Source organism: Barbus barbus (genome assembly GCF_936440315.1).
Source record: "Barbus barbus genome assembly, chromosome: 43".
NCBI classification, from domain to species: Eukaryota; Metazoa; Chordata; class Actinopteri; order Cypriniformes; family Cyprinidae; genus Barbus; species Barbus barbus.
In genome coordinates, this window is record NC_136721.1 from 23592484 (window position 1) to 23617183 (window position 24700).

Below are 24700 nucleotides of genomic sequence, written 5' to 3' on the forward strand. Positions count from 1 at the left end.
AGTTTATTTATTATTATTTATTGAGCATTGCTCTCCTTTATCATATCTCTGTTGCCACTGTGCAGTAAGTGAGGCCGTCTTTCACACTCGCATCTCTTGACCGTGTGAAATTTACTGTAAACACTGCTTTGATATTCCTCTCATCTGATTATTATCTCTCTGTCTGTGTTTGCAGTGCTGATGCTAAACTCCTGGAGGAGGCTGTCATCCCGCTGGCCAAGACTCTGAGTATGTGTGTTTGTATAATTTACTGCCGTTTCATTACAGCCGTCTGTACAAAGAGATGCATGCGGATTTCAAACCCACTGTCTTGTGAAATAAAGGTCTGTAATTTCAGACTCTGTGCGCATGAAGCCACATGATTCAAATGATTACCGATCCCAAGCCCACTCTGCTTTTATGATGTACTGTATGTAATTTATTGTTCGAGCCGTTTTTTAATCATTCTGTTGATCTGGTTAAGCAGCTCTTATCACGAACACCCTGAAGATGGGAAGCGATGTTTCGTGTGTTTGATCATCTGTCTGTGTCCCTTATAGTTCAGAACAACCCCAGGTCCGGGAACTTCGGGGCGTTGGTGAGAGTTTTTCTCAGCAGAACCAAAGAACTGAAGATTTCCACAGAATGCCAAGAGTAAGTGAGAAACGTTTTCAATAATGTGTGCATATAAGAGTTGTATGTGTTTTTAAAAGTTCATAAAAGCTGAATAATATGAAGTGAGACAGTATCCAAAATCTCTTGCATGAAAACTGCAGTACTCAACACTGATTCTCATTCACTAATAATTGCATGCAAGTTTCTAATGGACACTTTTCTCCATGAATGATGTGTTTCCACAGTTATTAACATTGTAAATCCTTGAAAATTTTTTTTAATGTACATTTATAACACTATACTTTGTTTTACCATTAAATTACTGCAAACTAGTTAAAGCTGCTGACATCTTTCTTCTGATCACCTTAATCAATCTCTTTTTTTTTCTCTTTTGGAAAGTCGTAGAATTCTATCATGGCTTTTTTCATTTGCTGTTGGGGCAAATGTGAACACAGAAGTGATATTTTGTAAAAGTTTACCCAATTACGACAACTTTTACTTCTGAGAACCTTGCAAATGTGAAAAAGGTTTCATAATATTATATTTCAAAATTTTGGCTTATTCCATTTTAATTTATTTGTACATTCCATGTTGATGCACTAAGCAGATAATGTGTTTTTTGTAACTTTTCCCTACACATTGTTCTGAATTTTATCCAGAAGTTAAGTTTTAATTTGATTCTGCATGAAATTGTTTTTGCACATTTTCACACATATGCACAAGATACCCATAATGTTGGCATATTTTAAAACTGCTGGTTGCCGACTATATTTCTAGCACAGCTGGTCAAAGGTGATTTCCAGCAAATGACATCAGTGTTTGTGTAGTATGATTTTGGATCTTGCATTAGTAAGCAATGTTATTTTAGTATCATTGAGATACTGTTAATGAGTAGTTGACGTATCAATGTGTCCTATGGTGTGACGAAAAAATACCTAAAATTGAAGAAAAACCTCTTTCATGCTATTTGTAACTCTAAGAATGAAGATACATTTTTCTCATGTTATTTTTTATTTTTTTGCTATGTCACACCATAGGACACAGTCCAATTTTTATTGCTCAACTACCCTAATATTTTGAATTCGTTTAATTAAATTTTTTTCTGTTTTCACTTTAATTGTAGGGAATTTTTGTTGTAATTTTGTGGTTTTTGTTGTTTTTATTAGTGGTTTTTTTATGTTTATATAGTTTTCGTACATAAGTTATTTTAGTGCATCTGGTTGAACTCAATACAAATAATAAATGCTGCTTTGGTAAATAGTTAAAATAAAATGTTTCTTTTTCTTCATATTTTATGTTATTCCAGTTAACACTTATTTATTTCAAGTAACATATTTTTTATGTTTTTGTTATAATTAATGATAATCACCCTGGTAGCAGTGCATATACAACTTGTCTCATCTTAATATATATTCACTATAAAAGTGAATCTAACCATTTTACACATAATGGGTTTTGTGTGTGAAAGCGGCTATTGAGATTTGTTTGTGGTTCTCAGATGGTCAGAAGGTCTGTGAGATTTTGAGAAACATATTTTTACAAGCATCTTTTCCCACACAGGCTTTCCATGACATTCACTAATCAGTCAGGACTATACTGTTAGGATGTTTTCTGATATGATTTTCCCATGGGAATAGCAGCGGTGCAGCTCATGGCGTCATACACACACCGCCAGAGCTGATGTTTGTGCTCAAAGTGTTGCCGTAGCATAAATCCAGAGCAGGGAGTGACCCACCGCTCCTACAGCGCATGCATGTGAACCGTCAGCCTCAGAGAATATTTATGATCTGCTCTCATCTCAGCTGTGCAGACATCACACTTCTGATCCAGACTCAGCTGATGCACTCCAAAAAATATTAAGGCCTAAAATAAAGATTTATCTATTTGAATTGCATACTAAATTTCCAATTATTTGGATTGCACAGCATAAACTAATAAACCTAATGCAATGAAATTGGTAAGATTTCTGTCATAATACCAATAAACTGAATGTGTTTTAAATACACAGTAACTACATTACATTACATTTAGTCATTTGGCAGACGCTTTTATCCAAAGCGACTTACAATTGGGGAATACAAAAAGCGATTAATCTTGAAGAGGCAATCAGACAGAGGAAGTGCTCGTAACACCAAGTCTCAGTCATTGTTCAAATAAGTACAAGCTAGTAAGGGAAGGAGAGAAAGATAGAGGGAAAGTTTTTTTTTTTTTTTGAGTTTATGATGAAGTTAAGTACTGCCGAAAGAGATAACTAGATTTATATATTCGTCATCAATAAATTCAAATTGTTTCAATCTCACATTTTAAATAATTCAATATTGCTCATTCTACAGCGAGCCAGTAGTATTGGTCATACAAGATATACCCGTGTATATTTATTGAAAAAGGAACAATTGCCTGTGTGTGATATTTGTAGGTCTTCCTTAACTGTAGAATATATAAATTTGAGTGTCCTACTTTAAATGGTACTAGGAAATGATTTTACTCAGAGCATTAATAGACATTAAAAACAAATTTCTCCTGGGAAAATATTAGAATTTTTTAAATTAAATATAAATTTGACAAATATTTATGTAAAAATGGTTTAATTATTTTATTCAATTCACTGAAGTATTGTCATTAAGACTGTTTTAAATCTTATTATATTAGAGTTTTGAATAAATTAACAAATTTATGCTTTTCTAAGCAATTTTAATGTAGTTTGAAAATATGATTATGTAAATAAAATGCAAATAATAAACAATAATAAACCATGCAGGGATTTTTTTGTGTGTGCAAATATCTTACCTGTTGCATTTATATATGACTGACAAATGAGCGTTAAGTTTATAGTTTGTTAAAATGTGTCACCCAATTGGATGGAAATTTTCTAATTTGAATCCATAAGCTCTAAATTTCTCATTTTTGAGTGCTCATAGCTGCAGATGTGAGCTGTTTCTCTGTTAATCAAAGTGTGACTGTTACAGTGGCCTGACAGTCTGTATGTGTGTTGGTTTAGTAAAGAATGATCCAAAACCACTGACAGCGTGAAGCCGTATGTGTGTTTGAAACATGAACTGCAGGGTGAAGTCCTGGTGTGTGTGCCACAGATGTTCAGCCACAGTTCACAGACTGCTGTAGGTCAGTAATTATCTATGACGCTCTCTCTTTCTCTCTCTAGTCAATTGTTCATCTGGCAGGCCCATAATGCTTTGTTCCTGGTGCGCTGTTTGCTGAAGGTCTTCATCAGGGAGATGAATGAAGAAGAGCTGCACTTACAGTTCTCCTACCTGGAGAGGGCGCCGGGAACCTATGGTATCACACATACACACAAACAAACTTCACAATATTAATTAATTTGTCCTCACAAGTCAGTTTTTGGCACGTTTCGTTATATTTGGACCTCCCAAATATAGTTGAACTGGTACACAGACAAACACATTGAGAATCTATAGCCTATAGATGATTTACAGAATTTATTAATCTTTGTTAATGTTACTTAATAAAAATAATATTCTTCATTGTTTGCTCATGTTAGATAATACACTTATATTTGCAGATGTTCCAAGATTAAAGTTTAGTCAGATTAACTAACTTCCTGAGACAGTGTATAATTTAGTAAAGCTAGTTATAATTACTCCAGACTAGTGCTAACTCTGACTTTGTCATTTTAATATGTGAAATAAAATATTGTTAGTCCATTATGAAGTTGTTTTCCTCATTAGGATCGCAGGGTCCCCACATTGTCAGCTTTTCTGGTTGTATTAATTTGTGGGAATATCTGATGCCCATTAAGAAACCTCACACACATCAATGCCATTTTAATCGTATTTATATTATAGTTTTTATTAATATTTTGAATATACTTTAACTTGTATATTTTCAGTTATTTATTTTTTTCCTAATATTTATATTTAATTATTTCAGTATTATTATAATGAATTAAAATATCTTTTAATAGTTTTAATTATAAGTTTAGTTAACGATCATAACCCTGACACACATTTCCAATGTTTAACTTGACAAAAGAAGATCAAGTTAGTGTTTTGAAGGTCTGTTTCAGCATCAGAGTAAGACATGCAGGTCTGGGTTTATGCCCTGATGTTGTTCCTCCTCCAGTGTGCTTATCAATAATAATGGCCAAAAGGCAAAAATAAAAGAGCCTTTTCAGCGCTAGAGCTTTTGTGTGTGGTAAACAATCCTCAATGCTGCCCCATCTGAGCATAAATGTAATCTCTGACCAATCAAAATGAGCATTATATTTAAAGTAACTTCTCATAGACTATATTTACATTACTGGCGTGTGTTTACAGACTCCATCTGTGAGGATCTTCTGGAGGAGCTGGTCTGTAATTTGGTGCATCTCATCGTCGAAGTGCCGCTTCTGTGAGTACCAGAGAAGAACTGTGTTAGTGTGTTTGTCTTGTCCTGGATTTCTCTGTCTTGCAAATACTAAGTGATAAAGTATGTCTCAGTGTGAGAGGGAGGTGTGCGTGTGTTATTGTTGTGATATGTGACGGGTCTCTCACGTACAGCATGTGAAGGTCAACTCTAACTCTGACAATGAGGTGTCGCTGTCACTGTCACACAAAAATGTATTTTCAAACATTTGTCCATGAAGTTCCAAGAAGTTAAATGTAGGACTGTTAATAACTTTGAGAATAACAAATTGGCATCATTTCACCTGATGTGTTTTTAAACTTGAGCTACGTTTCATGGAAGTCAAAAATGAAAATGTACTCATCCAAGATGTAGATGTGTTTGTTGTTCATCAGATTTGGAGAAATGTATCATTGCATCACTTGCTCAACGGTGGATCCTCTGGAGTGAATGGGTGCCGTCAGAATGAGAGTGCAAACAGCTGATAAACACATCACAATAATCCACACCACTCCAGTCCATCAATTAATGTCTTGTGAAGCAAAAAGCAAGAAACAAATCCATCATTTTTAACTACAGACTGTTGCTTCTGGCTAAAATACCCATTTCTCCAGTGATAAAGTCTTGTCTGAATCAGGAGAGAAATCTGCACAGATCAAACACCATTTACAAGCCAAAACAGCTCTAAATGTGTGGGTGGATTTTTATGTAAGAGACAACAGGAGATAGACTTTTTCACTGGAGGAAGTGTTATTATGGATTTATATTTTGGCCAGAAGTGATGGTTTAAAGTTAAAATGCCTTAGTAATGGATTTATTTCTTAGAAACACACACCTTTTGACTTCACAGGATGTTAATTGATGGACTGGAGTGGATTACTTGTGGATTATTGTGATGTTTGGACTCTCATTCTGACGGCACCCATTCACTGCAGAGGATCTATTGCTGAGTAAGTGATGGAATGCTGCATTTCTCCAAATCTGATGAACAACAAACACATCTACATCTTGTTTGGCCTGAATGTGAGTAAACTTTCAGCAACTTTTCATTTTTGGATGCAATATTCCTTTAAAATAATGTTTTACTCGTGGCGCAAAACATAAACATGCAATTTTTCCACACTCCCTTTCCGTTTTTTGAAAGTTGCAGCTGTTTTTCCACTCTCCCTGAGCGCCCATGTGTCTCGTCAGACCTCTGTGTGACCCACTGTCATTTACACACCTGAGTGGAGGACACCTTCATGCATGAAGCCATGATTTATTGAGTGACGCCCCTTCACACACACTTAAACACAGCAGCACAGGAGTTCTGCATTATTCAGCTCTCCTTCCGCGTAGTTCTAGTGTTTTTATGTATTTAAAGGCCAGATTGATTTATCTGCTCTCATGAATGTCAATCTGTTTGTCATGTTCTAGTGTCCTTGTGTTCCACCCAGTCTATAACGAAAAGCGTATTAAAGACAGCTGAGTGGAGCGATGCTGAAAAAAATGTTGATGGGCATATGTGAATGCATCTCATCAATTAAATTGCCCCTGTTTACCTAATACACATTTGTGATCTCATAAAGCATGATTCATAAGCACACATTATTCCATAAAGGTTCAAATCTGGCTTGTTTTTACACTGCCTAGATCAATAAAAAGGAATTATGAATGGTAATGTGATTGTTTTGGTCATGTTTTGCAATTTCTTATTTCATAATAATATTAATTTAATTAAAATTTATTTATTTTAATATTATATTTACATTTATATTAAATGTATTTATTTTATAAAATTTAGTTTTCTGCATTGTATAATGCATTGTTAATTCATTCATATTTATTGATTTATTAATATGTATAAACAATTTTTCTGTACATTTTGTGGCGAAATGTGGCCTAGGTATGTCTGAGATTTGTGTGAGATTTACACAAATATAATTATTGAATATTTGTGTCTGTTAAAATATTGTTGTTTCCAAAGTTTTATAAAAGCAATATAAAAGTTACCTTCAAAAATGGCAGATTCTATATAAAAGAGATCATCATCAGTGTTAGTCAACATTTGCATCTTGACAAATGAAGAGACTGAGTTTGCAAATCAGAAAGCCTTGAGAACTAATGGAGAAAGTGAGGAACGTCACGTAAACATGATCGCAAGCTTTAAGCGGGTGTTTGAAATAAATCGTGTTATTTTTGCTGGCTCACATGTGTAAGTGGATTGCGTCGCAGTTGTATTGTAACGGTTCAGTCTGCTGTTGTTGTCCCGTGTCTGTTTTTGTTGCCGTTTGTCTCGTTTCCTTGCTACGTGCCGACTGAGAGAAGTCAGGCGCGGGTCACATTCAGAGCCCCGGCTCGCTGGTTCCTACGTGTTTTTGAGTGATTCTGTAGCTGGAGACAGGATTCTTATCAAGCTGTTGTGAAAGATATTGTGAAATGTAGCTCAAATTACCACACAGATCAAAACAAGTAATAAACTAGCTGCAGAGAGTTACAGTACAGTAGAGCGTTTATACTGTGCACGTCGATGTTTCTGATGAACCAGAAACCATTTACGTGTCGTTCCAAGCCTGTATGACACTCTTTCTACTGTAAAACACAAAAGATAATGTTTAGCTGCATACAATGAAAGGATATAAATGCACTATAAAGGAAGTCCATGTGACCTCAAACGAAGGGACCGGCTGAAATTTAAGGCTCACAGTTTGGCATTTCATCGCTTTCCATTTCACATTCACTTTTGAGAAAACACTTATCATAGCTGTAACAGTTTTGTATTGATTACAATTCTGTTATGGTGACTAATCATGTTTTTTTTTTCTTTTCAATCAATTTTGGTAAAGATTGTTTATGAGAGATGTTTTTCTGTGCTCTTGAAAACCTTTCTTTTTTTCGGAGATGCATGTCTGTCATTTGACAATATTCAAAGCTTTACAAAATATGTGAGAGCCAAGGCTGTTATAATAATTTTGCAAATGTTATGTGAAAGTTCTGTTGAAATAATTAGCATTTTTAATTAAAAAGGCCAACTTGAAATCTGCGCATACAGATTTCTGCAGAGCTGGAAGACCTATTATTCACATCCCTAATCCCTAGTGTGTTTATTAAATGTTTTGTTGTAAAGTCATCTCAGTTTAGCACATTTGACCTTGTTTAAGTCTATTACTCAGAATTCTGCAGATTTTCTCTCGAAGAGTCCATATTTTCAACATGAAAACGCCCATCTTGGCCGAGTCAAGTCCAACTCAAAATCATCTGAAAGCCCTTACTGTGTTGTGCACTTTTATTTCCAATTGCACATTTAATTTGTTTTGTAATAAGTTGAACTTAATAATCAAAACAATTCAAAGCATTACAATAATATTGCAGTCGTGTGTGTGTGTGTGTGTGTGTGTGTGTCTAAAAAGTGAAAGGGAATCATGCCAAGTGTCATCACAGAACTGGGAAGTGGAAGTGAAGTGAGAAATTTGAAGGAAGGAAATGAAGGACAATAGAAAGAAAGAGAGAGATTGTTCTATTGATGTTGTGTGCGTGTGTGTGTGTGTGTGTGTGTGTATGTGTGTGTGTGTTTAGAGAATGAGAGGGGCAATGAGTTCACTTTAGGAGTTCGCTATATTGTGAATGTGATAAATGATAATATGATCTGTTAGTCTAGGTCATATTTCACCATTTTTCGTTTCACTTAGAAAATGATGCCACAATGTATTACATTTTAATGGTCATGAAATGTTTCATTTTAATGCTTATAAAATGCATTTTAATTTTTATTATGTTTTGTTTTTCATTTTGTTGTTGTTTTTGGGCTTTATTTTTTAAATAGTTCTTTGTTTTATTTTAGTTTTTTGTGTCTTGGCTTTTTTGGGGTTTTGTTTTCTTTTTATTAGCTTTTTTGTTTTTTCTGTTTATATATATATTTATTTTTTATTATTATTTTTTTTATTATTGAATTGTGAATCGTTTCAGTAATATTCATATGAATATATTTACTGATCATCTTTGACTTTTACAGTCTTATAAATGGCAAAAACCCTCTTGATGGTAAAATCACAGTATAGCACAGCATTGGCTCATTAAACATAAATGTCTGTATTAATGTTGGTCATGTGTCTGTTTCCATAGTGACATCACCTACAACATCCTGTTTGAAGCTGTGACCACCCTTCTGGTGCTGCTGTCCTATCAGCTCTTCCACAAGGAGGTTCTGAGGGAGGGGCTTATTTACGGCTACCTGACCAGAGGACGATGGTGAGAAAATAAATAAATACATGTTGGATTTAAACATCCCTATGGCTTTAACCTCTACATGTACATGATCATATAAAAAGAGTAGTAATTAAACTAATGGCAAGGCACAGAAACTCGACACACCTGAATAGATGAATCTAATTGTTTCAGAGTTCCAGCGATGCATCATAAACTTGTGAACCAGAGCAATACAAGTGAAAAGTTGTTGCCTACCGCAGTGTTTTATTCTTATGAAGTTTGTCCCAGTGTGATATTGTGGCCCCCTGACCGGCATTAACAGAAGGACGACTGTCAAGCGCTGCCATTTCATATGCAAATGAGGGTGTTCATTAATTCACCAGATGCTCTCGTCTGGAGCTTTGCTTGAGTTCACCCGGAGGGCTCGTTTGCATCGCACCAGTGATACTGAGGTTTTAAAGTTCCCTCGTTAGCTCTTCAGCACTGCAGCTGAGCTTGCACGTCTGAGGTCGTTAACGAACACTCGTCAAACCTCACCGGTGTCTCTAGGACTGAGACGGACTCTACGCAAGTACATAAAAGCAGAGACGTCTAGGGACACAAGCGCCTTTGTGCAAATGAACATTGATAATGCATCATTCCATCAATTTCTAGAAACCAAAAACGCAAACATTTCCATGTTCCTTTTAATTTTCATGTTTTGTCTTGACATTCTTTATTTTTGGGGTCCTAGAGACGCTAACGCTAAATGTGTATCAAAACTAATAATATTTTCTCTATTATTTTCTTTTCAAGTAGTTTTCATATGCTCCTGTAATCTAATCAATACCAAGTCGTGTAACCCCAGTCGGCTCTTTTAAATGTCAAAAGTGAAAATAACATTTTCTTAGCAGTATGCTATGTACACTAAGCTCCAATAGCGATCTATTCTATTTACACTATGTAAGAATAGCAGGATTTAGTAGCTATTTATACTACTTATTGCAAATAGTGGCAAATATCTGCACCTCAGTGTTGTAGTACATAATGAAACCGTATGCAATAAAAACATATTGAGTGTAAATTATAATTTTTATTAAATGGATGCTACCCTATTGGGACAATAAAGCCCTCCCTACACCTTTCCTAACCCTACCCGATGCTTTATTTCCTTCATTTATATCGAAAATAAATGCCTTTTTGATGTGATTAGAATTAGTGTAAATAGACACTACATTTCTTATTTACTTACTTCTGAACAAACTTCATCATTTGACCATCATTTGATGAATTATTGCTGTCATGATCGCTAGAAAATGTACAAAAATTGCTTTTAAACGCAGATTCTGTTTACTGCTTGTTTCTGGCTTTGGCAATAAGCATGCATATAATAAACCAAATTTATGTAGAAAAGGTGTGTTTGCACTAAAAAGAATGACTTAATTAGCATTAACTTTATAGTATATAGCAAAAGTAGCTGCCAAAAATATATTTTAGTCTTATTTATACGCTGTTACAATATAGTCGAATTTATTAATATTTTGAACTTGAATTATATCTTCAGTTTTTATTACATTAGTTTTATCAATTTTATTACGTACTTTTGTAATTTTTATTAGTTATTTTATATTATTTTCATTTATTTTAAATATTTTTCACTTTTTTAATTAATTAATTTGATTAATTTTTATTAATTAATGTATTATTAAATAAAAAAAATATTATTAAATTGATTAATTTTAGTAGTTCAGTTAAACTGCTAAGGCAACATATCTAATTTTCTAAATCTATTTTTTTTTTAAAGTTGGGGTTGTTAATTGTTTTAGGTTAGGGTTCATTTAATTTTTATAATCTATTTTATTTCAGTATTTTTCAAATAATGAACATATAACAAAAAAAAATAAAAATAAAAAATATATATATATATATATATATATATATATATATATATATATATATATATATATTTTTTTTTTTTTTTTTTTTTTTTTTTTTTAGTTAACAGTAACAACCGTTGATTGAATATAGTAGGATTGCTCATTCTCTCTCTCTTTGTCTGTAGTCTGTCTCTGACGAGTCGTCTGGTGAAGACGCTGCTGTATAACTTCATCAGACAGGAGAAATGTCCTCCCGCCACACACGTGTTGCAGACGCAGTCAGACGGAGGAGGCCTGCTGTACGGACTCGCATCAGGAGTCGCCAGTGAGTTTAATGCACCACATCTGATACATCTTGAGCTTTTTACCAGATTTGAACAAATCATCCAGATCTGAATCAACTGATTCATTGAAGGATTCATTTTTGGGTAAACTATTCCTTCAGTGGTGGGTATATAAACACTGAACTTCACACACTGGCTCTGGATGATCTGGTGTTTGTTGGTTATGGCTCAGCAAGCCTCATTTGCTTAAATGATGCCAGTGTTGTTAGATGAATGTCTGGGTCAGTAGAGGTTGAGCGGGGTCTGATTACTCTTTCAGATAATAATATTTGTTTTGGTTGTAACTAAACCCTTCAGTCCAGTTTCTCTTGAATTTGCATGTGAAAAATCCCCACATACACCTGATTCAAATGCCCATTTTCTTCAGCTTTGCCTTTTATCACTGATAATGTTTTTCTGTTTTTTTAAACGCACTTTTGTTTGACAGGCCTGTCCGAAACGAAACCCAAAGCATATGAGTGTTTGCTTTGTGTGTTATTGACAGTTGTGTCTGTCTGTCTAGTGTCTGGCTCGCTCGGATGTGTCAGCAGAAGTACACACACAAACACACACACACACACGTTTCATTGTATGTACTTAAATCTTGGCTTGATCAGTTACTTAATATTGAGTTACACACTCTTCATTGTGTGGACTGAATTCAGACCAGTGTCCATCACATGCACATCCAGACGCACATTCAGGTCTGTCTCACTGGGACATACTAACCTATAAACACACACTCGATTGTGAGGTAATTCATTAGTTTTTTTTGGGGGGTCTCATTCAAGAAACATATTTTTGTTTTTCACGTAAATTGTCAAATAAGAATGGTATTACAAACAATTTGTTCTTGTGTTTCAAGAATAAGCATATATTAAATTACTGATGTACAAAAATATTTTTTAACATCATAAATGCAAAAAATTAAATGAAACCAAAAGCATAAAAGCTAAATGATCTGTTTAATAATAAAATAAAAAGTTCTTAATGAAGTGATTGAGCTATCCAGAGTAAATATTTTGTTTTGAATGTAGTTTTTGTTTCATTTTTAGTTAGTCATTCCAGTTTAGTTATATTTTGTTTTCATTCTGTGTTTTTTTTCTAGTTTCACTTATAGTTTTGAATTTTTGAAATGTTATTAAAATAGGTAAGAGCCTCCCATTGGATAACTACTGCATGGATGATTGCGTTTCAGCTGGCAACAAGTTATTTAACCCTAACTGATGCAGTGAGTGTCTTCTCATTTCTTAAATAACCATGTCGGAAGACACATCCTGTGGGTATGGAAAAGAAAACATCTAAGGAGATTGCTACTAAAATTGGGTTAAGAACTGTCCAACGCATTATTAAAAACTGGAAGGATAGTGGGGAACCATCATCTTTGAGGAAGAAATGTGGTCGGATCGGGATTACTTAATTATTTGGTGAAATCAAATCGTAAAAAAAACAACAGTAGAATTCACGGCTATATTTAATAGTGGAAATAAGAGCATTTCCACACGCACAATGCGAAGGGAACTCAAGAGATTGGGACTAAACAGCTGTGTAGCCTTAAGAAAACCACTTATTGAGGCAAAAAAAAAGAAAAAAGCATAAATATTGGACTTTGGAGTAGGGCTGAACAATTTTGGAAAATAATCTAATTGCAAATTTTTTTGCATATTTATTCACTTTTTTACCAATATTGCGATTTAATATGCGATTTTTATTTTATTTTTATTTATTTTTTATTTTTTTATTTTTTTAAGCTTTTTATATTCTGTATTATTCAACAAAGACAAGTAAAGATCATTGCAGTGTTGGGCACGTTACTTTAAAAAAGTAATTAGTTATATTCTCACAAACAGTAACTGAGTTACATCATTATAAAAGAAACTAATTTACCAGGGAAAGTAATTATTGTTACTTTTTTTTTTTAAATGTTCATATGTCAAATAACTTGGATGCCCCCAATATTAAATGTTAAATGAATGAAATGGTCACTAAATAGAATAAATTATTATTATAAAACATTGTACTCTAATCTACACTATTTTAATGTTTCTGTGGGACAATGTGAGAGACACCGATCAAATTCAATCGATTATTGTAAATATTATCAACCCTCTATAGACACCTTGGCAATAGAAACTCCATTGGCTTGTAATTTTTGATTTTTTTTTAGTTTACTCACCAGACTAATATTGATTATCTGATATACTTATATATATGCTTATGTTTGGAAAATGGCACAGTTTTTCTTTAAATATGTCACTTAGCATCAGTCAGTAAGAACAATATAAAATTGTGCATTTGCGCATAAAGATTGTGGTTTGTGCATTAGTCCCGCCCACTATCAGAAAACCCGGCAGTTCTTAAAAGCTGAAGAATTCCAAAGGAATTATTTTGACAGGAAAATACAACAAAGGATATACTTTACATGTAGCGCGTCGATTCTGCATGTTATGTAAGACCGCAAACTGCGGACTTGGCAACATAGCGTGCCAACTTGATGCTTCCTCTGAAGATGTGTTCGACTTGAAGCAGCGCAGCTAGATCAATCGCTGTGTGTCATCAAATACTGCAAGAGCTATAAGAGAGCGGACGTCTCCTTGTGCTTTCTCTCGCCGTACTTTGATGTCATACACCGATCGATCTTCAAGTGGAACACACCTCTTTACTCTCGCGTGTCACGTGACAGAGTGTAATTGCAGCCTCTGCGGTTGAAAATCGCTTTTTTCATATCGCGATATTATCGCAAATGCAATTAATCGCTCAGCCCTACTTTGGAGCAATGTAAGAAGGTCATGTGGTCTGATGAGTCCAGATTTACCCTGTTCCAGAGTGATGGGCGCATCAGGGTAAGAAGAGAGGCGGATGAAGTGATGCATACATCATGTATAGTGACTACGCTCCCATCATCAATACAGGATCTTGGCGAAAAATTTATGCAACTCTGGACGGGACTAAATGTTGTGACATTGCAGAAGCTTATCGAAACGATGCCACGGCGAATGCGTGCCTAAAGGCTGCCCAACAAAATATTAGAGTGTGTGACTTTTTTTTGGACGGGCAGTGTATATATAAGTATTGGATATTGTATTGTTTTGTATTTGTTTGTTTCAGCGCTGCTTTTCAAATGTCTATGAAATATTAAAATAGAATAGAACTAACATTTATGTTAATATTAATTATAATAACATGTTATTAAACTTAAATGCAATAAAAACTAAACTGAAACTAGAAAAACAAGAAAACCAGAGCATGAAATAAAAAGTAAACAAACTATTCCAACAACTGCTGAAATAAAATGAAAACTAAACTAAGTACATTTTTCAGATCTCATTTGAAAGCACTCATATCTGTCTTTTTGATTCTCTTTCACGGTGACCGACACAGTTAGTCAGAAGTGTGATTAGAGCCTAGAACTGCATGTATCATCGACTGACACCCAACTGGCCAAAAGATACTAAATGAGCTTGTTTACAGCTGTGAGTCAGTGCCAAGATGACATCCCAATGTGTGTGTGGAATCCAGACAGTGTGTCTTCATTGTCTGACGGGTAAATCAGGCCGGCTAAATGGAGACACAAGCCCTGTGTGTCAGTCCCGTCAGCCACAGGAGGAATTCTGGGTCTGATCCTGTTTCCGCTGCTGTGGGATGGAAAGATTCAGGCAGAATTAGACGGCCACAATTCGTCACTCTGGAATTACACGTGCCGGAAAGCCTTCTGGATCACATTAATGTTAGCTCGACTTAAACGTGTACGATACTTTCAATGATGTTTCATTCGTTCGCGTTGGTCATTTTGCTACATTTGAGATACTCTAGAAACAGGAATGTGATGGATAACCTAAAAACAATAAATCAGAATTTATTATTGTGGGTAGCGTTGCGGGTCAAGCAGTTTTTGGCTTTCAGTCCATGTCTATTAGCTCAAACTTCCTGTTTCAATAGGAAATCCGTCAACACAGGAAATAAAGTTGTGCTCGTTAGATAATTTAATCAGTGCAAATGTGTTTTTAATGGATAAAGCGATGCATATTCATACATATTAGCTAGTTTGAGAGCTACGTCACACCAAACCACCCAAAAAAGAGAGAAATGATAGTATTTGGTCTGGTCAATTTTACAAGGCATTATAGTAATAAAAAAAAAAAAAAATTCTCAGATTCTCTTATTATAATGAATTTTTATTTAATTTATTTTTTATTTAATATTTTCATTTGTAAAAGGCAACAAATCCTGCTGTGATGTATAATTGTTTTTTATTTGAAAAAAAAATCTGTTTGATATTTATTTTTATGACAGTTCACTACCGTTCTCATTACATATGGTTTCTGCTAATTTTTACCAGACATCTTGGTCATTTTTCAATTTTTCTCAATTTTCATATTCTCTTATCATAATACATTTAAATTTTTTTCTTTAATATTTTTCATTTTTAAAAGGCAATGATGTATACATTTTTTATTATTATTTTTTTAATTACACTGAGTATCAGTGGAGAAAATCACTATTAATTTCACATTATTAAAAATGTCACAATGCAACACATCTTATGTCCTACAAAGGAGATTCACTTTCAAAATATAATTAATAATATTTAATATTTTTTATTAAAATTAAATCTGAATGACAATATACATAGTTTAAATTGAGATTCCTAATTTATTCCAGATTTAAAAGACTTACTGTACATTATAGTACTGTAGTGTGATACCATGATATATCTGAAGTATTCTGATGATGTTTTATGTGTTAGATCTGCGTGAATAACAGCTCCTTTAACCATTCGTGCATTACACTTCAGCATTACATTCTTTTAATAGTTATTGGACCTTTGTCTGGCATTAACAGAATCCTGCTATTGTGTGTTTGTGCTGTGTAAGTCTCAAGGCCGTCACTGTGTCTGCGTTCAGGATTAGTGTTGTCTCGGCTCAGACTACAGCAAAAGAGAGAGAGAGAGAGAGAGAGAGAAATGGTGAATGATAGAAGTAGAGAATGATAGAGAAAAAGAAAATGCTTTTTGACCTAATATTACTGATAACTTTACCGTTTAACATTTTCAGGGACATTGACTTGGACTAGTAAGAAACCACCTTAGAAACCATTGAGAACATCTTTGTAGCCACATAGCAGCTCCATAGAAACCACTTAGCAACTTCCTAGAAACCACTCAGAACATGTTAGCAACCCCCTAGAAACTACTCAGAACACCTTAGCAACCATCTAACATCTCCATAGAAACCACTCAAAACACCTTGTCATCCAGATAGCAACTCTCTCAAAACAACTCCATAACCTCTTAGCCATCCCCTACAAACTACACCCTAATAACTGCAACACAACCCCCCAGAGACCATTTGGAACACCTTAGCAATGCCCTAGTAACCACTCAGAATACTTTAGCAACCACTTATCAATCCCTATAAACTACTGAGATTACCTTAGCAATCGCATAGCAACTCCCTCGAAACAACTCCATAACACCTTAGCAACCCCCTAGAAACTACACCTTATTAATTGCATCTCATCCCCTAGAAACCACTCAGAAAACCCTTAGAAACATCATAGCAACTAGAAACAACTCAGAACACCGTAGCAACCCCATAGAAACTATACCTTAATAACGGCATCTATACCCCTAGAAACTACTCAGAACACCTTAGCAACTGCAGAGCAACCCCATAGTGATGCTGGCTTCATCACAGCATGATGGTGGCAATTTGTGCCCGATCAAACACCACACTGTCTGCTGCTGAAATCACGGTGACAGGAAGTAGTGGTGGGCTTATAGCAGCAGAAAGGAAGTGCTTTAGTAGTCCAGTCAGACATGCGACACACACACACACACACACACACACACACAGGAGCCCAGTGTTAGGAAGTAGCAGAAGACTTTGCAGGAATCCTGACAATGTTGATGTATACATTGCCATATATACTCTCTCTAAAGAGACTGTGACAGTATGCATGTGTTCATCTGACACACACACACACACACACGTGCGCGCGTACGCGTGATGTCCTGTGTTTCGTCTGACAGGTGGCTTTGCATGAATAAACTCTTTTCCTCTTCACTCATTTACAAACTGGCCTTCATGTCAACAACTGCTTCTTAGGAAAATATCAATATTTAGTCAAATTTTTGAGATTGTCAGATGCTCAATACAACATGGCAAGCCCAGCGAATTGACCAAAAATTTGGCAAAATATTGCTTCAGTAGTATAAACCATCACTCAGTAACCCCATACGTGTTGTTATTGCTGAAGAATTTGCTCTTTGGGAGTTTTTCATTTTTAATTTTGAAACAAACACAAGATGTGAAATTACAGTAGCTTGTGTGTCTCTCTAAGACAAGACTCTTCCATGATTTCTGCTGTCTGAATCAGACTCTTTCTGGATCTGATGTTTCCCTCAGACTTTATAATGTGTAATGTATCAGACGCTGCTGAGTTTGAATGGACATGCTCAGAGAGAGATCCACAGGGACTTTTACAGGAGGACATAGACGTGTGTGTGTGTGTGTGTGGAAGTTAGCAGCAGCATTTGTCACCCTCAGCCGCCTGTTTATGTACTGACAGCATTAGTGGCATGGAAAACCCCTCTGTGTGTGTGTGTGTGTGTGTTCTCAGCTCTGCTGGATGGCAGCCATGATGTCTTCATTTATCTGCAGCTCTGTTAACACAGCCCACAATAACAACCCCAGGGCACACACGCGGACACACACTGAGACCCCCAGAGCATCTGCAGTGCAGAAACATAGGAGAGTTAAGACACATCTCACACACACTGGGTGCAGATTGTGTTTTTAGCAGACATATTGTAGCTTTCAAATAAAAATATCCAGTCCATCCAGGCCATTCAAACTACTGTATATAGTTTATATTTTACATATGAATTGTGTACATCATTTACTGTACATAATTTATATTTTATATTTAATACATATTTATACTCAATAGTTTAAAAAAATTAAATTTTTAATATTGATAGTTAATAACTTAATGTTTTTAAAATAATAACTAATTAATTCATATTTATTATTTTTCTTTCTAAATCTTACAATGGCTAATGCATCAGTTTTTTTCCCTGTCATTTAGTATTTTTAATTTTTGAGTATATATTATGCAGTACGCATTGTAATGCAATTCTCAAATCTGTGAATATCATGAATTTTGCAGCATATTATCGAAGCCCGCTATAAGACAAAATGCTTTAATAAATCATAATGGACATAAAAAGTTGAAATTGTGAGATAAAAAGTCATGAGCTTGTAAGCAGTGACATTTTGTGTCATAATTATGACTTGTCAAAGTCAGAAAATCTTGTAATATTATATCTGTGCTGTGAGAAAAGGACCACACACAGAACAAACAGTGAACTAAGAGTCTTATGAGAGAGATTGTGTGCTAATCAAAGGGATGTTTTCTTCATCCATCATTTTTCCCATCATAAAAGTGTGTTGGTGTGTCTGCGAGCGATTACAGGCTTCTGATTGGCTCTGATGAGTAGATTACAGTCTGCTCTGGCATCTGTGCTCGCTCTGAGGCGTCTGTCGTGACCTCATCACAGTTCCAGTTCATTCGGAACACGATGATGTCATGAGGAACCTAACTGATAGACGCAGCCAATCGTATCAGTCCAGTGACCTTTTAATGTTATCAATGTCTTAATGATATCAGTCTTCTCCGAGCCCGAGCGAGCCGTGCGTCTGGGAGTTTTCCTTACTCTTTTTCTGCCAGTGTTGTTATTTTTATTTGCGGTGGATGTTTGTTAACATCCTGGCTCTGCTTCAGTCTGCTGGTGGGGCCGCGATGTCCAGCCACAAGTCATTAGACGTGGAGACAGGCATCTCATTTCCATCTCAACTCTCTCGCTCTTTCCGACCCACCCGACCCGATGCGATGCCTGAATGATTAGTAACTCAAAATCTGTTTACAATCAATTACTATTCATCAGCGACCTGCTGTTTGAACATTATTCGACGGAAAACTTTCAACCCATCTTTTTTAGCAACGTTAAAGTCAACATGACGTCCAAATTATTTTCTATCGCATGATGCTGTTCTTATTGTGGATGATAAAATGTAATGACTTGCTTTGCTTGTGCAACAATTAACTTTACTGGTTGATATCATCAAGTCATTATGATGACAAAATGCTATAATAAATCATAACTATGATGTCAAAAGTTTAAATGACGAGAGAGTCATTTGTTGTAATTCTGAATTATACATACTATGTATCTATATCTGTATATATATGCGCATGTATAATATAAACAAATATAAATAAAAAATAAATAATAGGGGAAACAAAGTCACTATACAAGAAGGATAATATTAAAAATGTAAATAATAAATAAATTAATCCAAAAATAACATCACAGAAGAGCACGTGAAAAGGCTTCCCAGGGTTTTTTCTGGCTCAAAAAGAGGCGTTTAATCATTTTCCTTCATTATGGCCCCAGTTTTTGTTTTTAATCTTCGAGCATCAAAACGTGTGCTTGTAAGTATTGCTGTAAGACATACTTATGTTCAAACGCTCATTTACATATGCAAACAGAACAAACGGAGTGACTGTGATGTTGTAAAGAGCGCTAGACTCTCTAGATAACGTCTGGAGCTCTTGAGGCAGAAGAAACTGGCCTTTTTTGAGCCATTAGCATGTCCGATTGTCATGAATGATCTTCTGCCTCAGTTATTCTGCTTCTGGCCTGAAGCGACATCCTTCAAGTGTGTCACCATTGCAAAAGCCTTTTTAAAGGTGCTGTATACTGTACTTCTTTTAGCTCTTTTCCATCCGCTTAAAGGCTTCTGCACTAAAACAGTTATAATAAGAGTTTTTTTGCTAACTGACATTAAGCTGAAATAAAATGTAAATATTAGCTAAACTTAAAAATTACAAATGTTGCCTTGGCAACTTACTGAAATGTGCTTCAAATAAATTAAAGATAAATAGAAAATATTTAAATATATTAAAATATAAATATTGTGTGTATGTATATGTAATGAAATAATTAAATAAATAAAAATGACAGAAGCACATAACAAAATTACTAAAACTAAAATTTTCCTATAGGAATATTCGTGTTTGTATCTCAGATAGTGCAGGAATTAATGTCAATGATAATGTGAGTCATAAATGTCATAAATGCTTGACGTGACCTTCTCCTTTATCACCATTAATTAAAGTCACTCCATGTTGATAATTTTCCAACAGATGTAACTGGTTTCTGTGTTGTTCAGGTGGATTGTGGAGCGTTTTCACATTAGGCGGAGTCGGCAGCAGGCCGGGGGCGGAGCAAGATCTGAACCCTCTCCCGCTGTCCAATCAGAGTCTGCTATTACTGCTGGTTCTGGCCAATCTGACCGATGGCCCGGACTGTCCGAACCCCTACCGCCAGGCTGTTACCTGCTTTAAAAACACTCAAGGTGAGCCAGAGCATCTGTTTGTTTGTAATTTTAGCTCAATTAATTGAATTAATTTCACTGAAAGTGCTACTGTGTGTGTTTCAGATTCCTCGTCCATCCCGTCTCCTCAGCCTCACACGTTTCAGATCAACTTTAACAGTCTGTACACAGCGCTGTGCGAGCAGCAGAAATCAGACCAGGTGACGTTACTGCTCTACACGCTACTGCACCAGAACAGCAACATGAGGACATACATACTGTCCCGCACAGACATGGAGAACCTGGTGAGATCACACGCATTCAGCACCTGTGCACATGCATTTCGTAGTGCTTGCAGAACGCAGAACATTCAAATGCAGCTGCAAACTCCTGACTGCTGTCATTCATTCATTCATTGTGGGTAGGACTTCTTACACAGGGATTTGTTTTTTTTAGTGGGTTGATATTTGGCGTTTTTAATTATTGGCCATTACATTTTTCTGTTTGGCCCATGTATCAGAAGATCATACATTATTAGAACTATTGAACAGAAAAGTAAACGAATAAGTATTATAATATTTGCTTTTCTATTGTTAGTAATACAAAGGCAAACGCTATAATACTTTCTCATAAATCTGTTTATTTTACAGAAAAAATAAAAATGTTTTTTTTTTTTTATTATATTTTCTGATAGTTTTTTTTATTTTACAGATTTTATTTAAATTATTTAAATATTTATTTTTATTTTTTATTTTACAGATTTCTTTTGTATCAAGATCAAATATTTTTTGATATATAATTTAGTAAATATGTAAAATAAATGTAAATTTAAATTAATCAGTTGTTATGCTTGTAGATTTAAATGTCTTTTTAATTAAATAGTGTGATTTCATATCTATAAATAAACAAATAAATCAGATATCAACATCATGTGACCACTATTATTTTATTTTTTTTACACAATAGTAAAGTATTTTGTCTTTCTGTCTCTGTAGGTGTTGCCGATTCTTGAGATCTTGTATCATGTCGAGGAGAGAAACTCTCATCATGTGTACATGGCCCTCATCATCCTCCTCATTCTCACGGAGGACGACACCTTCAACCGCTCCATACATGAAGTGGTGAGGTCACACACATAATCCCAATCAGAAATCAGATTAAAACGTAAAGAATCTGCCATGAAAGCTTCATCTGAGAGCCTTTAGTGGTTTCAGTGTGTGTGAATATGTTCTATGTAATAGATAGAGGTTTGAGTCTGGAACTGATTCCAGATCCGTTATTCCAGGCAGGGAATGAGACCAAAATGTGTGTGTGTTCTCTCAGTATATTTGTGTAACTGATGCAGGACAGATTGCATTTGCGGTTGGTTTTCCATTGGGCTTATGTTTATAGATCTGTATGAAAATAACAATGATATGCATGCACACGTGTTTGCACAATTATTTGTCGATTTTTGTTTCAATGCATCAGATGTTCTAATGTTTTTCATCAAAACTCACACACAGACACTGTTAGTTCAGAATATACATCAACAGTTGTTTAAAGGTTGTGGTTTGCAGACAATTACAGCGGTGCACATTGTGCTCCAACAACTCAGTAACAGATAACAGTAAGACCAAATTTGACCAAGAGTGTTTTCAAACTAGCTTTTGTTTTAATGTTATTTAAAAAAAATTATATTAGCTTAATCTGTGGTTTTGTTAGTTACAGGAGATATTTGCATCTAAAATAAGTGCAAGACCTTTGAACTTCAGATTGACCTGGTAGATGAAGATTAATTATAAATAGCTTTTAAACAATTTACTCTGCAGACTCTGATTTAGTCAGACCTTTTGTACTCCATCCGTCTCTTTATGTACATCTCTCATAATTTTATTCAAATTCTGTTGGCGTTCTTAAAGTGTGACACAAATGAATTCAATGACTGTGCTAAAAATATCATCTGCAGATGTGATGTCTTCTCTCACACAGATACTCAGGCGTGCATGTGACGATAGCACGATCAAATCGAATATGTAAAGAAAAGTTCATCCAAAAGTGAAAATGTGCTGGAAATTCTCACCCTCAGGCCATCCAAGATGTAGATGAGTTTGTTTCTTTGTCAGATTTGGAGAAACGTAGCATTGCATCACCTGCTCACCAATGGATGCTCTGCAGTGAATGGGTGCCGTCAGAATGAGAGTCCAAACAGCTCATAAAAACATTACAATAATCCACACCACTCCTGTCCATCAGTTAATGTCTTGTGAAGCCAAAAGCTGCATATTTGCGTGTCTTCTCAAGATGTTAACTGATGAACTGGAGTGGTGTGGATTATTGTAATGTTTTTATTAGCTGTTTGGACTCTCATTCTGACGGCACCCATTCACTGCAGAGCATCCATTGGTGAGCAGGTGATGCAATGTTACATCTCTCCAAATCTGATGAAGAAACTAACTCGTCTACATCTTAGATTACCCTTTTTATCAAATTTAACATCACCCTTTAAATAGAGCTACAACCTATGTTTTGATTGTTTGTTAGTTATTGTTGTTTTCTGTGTTCTCTCTCTCAGATGTTGAAGAACATCTCATGGTATACGGAGCGCGTTCTAACGGAGATCTCTTTGGGCAGTCTGTTGATCCTGGTTGTGATTCGGACCATCCAGTTCAACATGACACGGACCAGGGTGAGACCAGAACCAGTGACAAAAACAGTCATCTAGACGCGAAGCTCCACAAATATCCAGATCTTTGGCCATGGGCACATGCAAATTTATTATGCAACAGCAAGGCTCACAGCAACCATCTCACGAGTTTTACAAGATTGCTGAAGTTTTATATTAGATCTGTGAACATATTCAGTCCAGGGAGTCCAATGAATAGAGAGGATTTTTATATTCAAAGTATAATGGAGCCATTTCATTCTGTTTGGCCCTGCGAGAAGAAACAACACAAATTATTAATGCATGGTTTTATTGATTTCCCCTGCTTCAGGATAAATACCTCCACACGAACTGCCTGGCTGCCCTAGCCAACATGTCGGCCCAGTTTCGTAACCTACACCAGTACGCCGCCCAACGAATTATAAGGTTAGTCAACCAACAACTGGTTAGTAGATTATTGAATATTTTAGTATATTTTAGTATTATATGTATTGTGTATATACAGTGTTGGTCAAAATATGGGGTCAGTAAGATTTTTTGTAAAGAAATTAATACTTTTATTCATCAAGGATGCAGGAAGTTGATCATTATTATTACTATTTCAAATCTTTTTTTATTTTATTTTAAATTAGGCAGCTAGATAGATTTTTCATTTTAATAACTGATTAATTAATTTTTAAATTATATTTAATATTTTTAAGTAATGGTTTTTGTAGTACTTTAAGCTGCTTCAAACCATTAAGATCTGAGGTTTAGGTTGATTGTTTACTTTTGTCTTTGTGTCTTTTGAGCAGTCAATTGAACAAAAATATTTCGTTATTTTATTTTTAATTATAAATAAATATATGTATATGTATAAAAATAAAATTCATATTTACAAATTTTTATTTTTACAAAATTTCTTTTTTTTGGCAATTACAGGGATAATTTAAAATAATAATAACAATAATACAAAGTACAAGCAAGACAGAAAAATGCAGAGAAATGGATATCACAGATATTACACATGGAATATATAACTGAAATGAAGAAGAAGAAAAAAAAAGGGGAGGGGGGCAGTCAACTTCACCTCTATCCTTCCAGCTAGATTTTTTATTCCCAAGGATAACATATGTTCCGCCTCTACACCTAGAAATTTAAGAAAGGGGTCCCAAATCCTATGAAACTTAAGGGTTTATCTCTTAGCGCTGTGGAATAGGCTTCGTTAGGGATAAGTCCCTTAGCGATACTTATCCACTGGGCCACCGAAGGGGTTATCCATTGCAACAAAATACACTTACGAGCACAATGTAATATGCACAAAACGATGTAATCTACATTTGTCCCCCTTTAAAAATTTACAGTTTTAATAAGATTTTT

General features: G+C 35.0%; 1 protein-coding gene across 2 annotated transcripts in view; it reads left to right on the forward strand.

The window, feature by feature from the left end:
- The window catches only part of dym (dymeclin), a 73906-nt gene that overhangs the window by 2678 nt on the left and 46528 nt on the right, over window positions 1–24700 (forward strand). For both annotated transcript variants that reach the window (XM_079404787.1, XM_079404788.1), the window contains exons 3-13: window positions 176–228; window positions 540–633; window positions 3755–3888; window positions 4887–4959; window positions 9055–9180; window positions 11180–11319; window positions 20554–20739; window positions 20824–21002; window positions 21693–21818; window positions 23252–23365; window positions 23673–23767. In XM_079404787.1, the coding sequence (XP_079260913.1) occupies window positions 176–228; window positions 540–633; window positions 3755–3888; window positions 4887–4959; window positions 9055–9180; window positions 11180–11319; window positions 20554–20739; window positions 20824–21002; window positions 21693–21818; window positions 23252–23365; window positions 23673–23767 (1320 nt within the window). The remainder of the gene's footprint in view (window positions 1–175; window positions 229–539; window positions 634–3754; window positions 3889–4886; window positions 4960–9054; window positions 9181–11179; window positions 11320–20553; window positions 20740–20823; window positions 21003–21692; window positions 21819–23251; window positions 23366–23672; window positions 23768–24700) is intronic.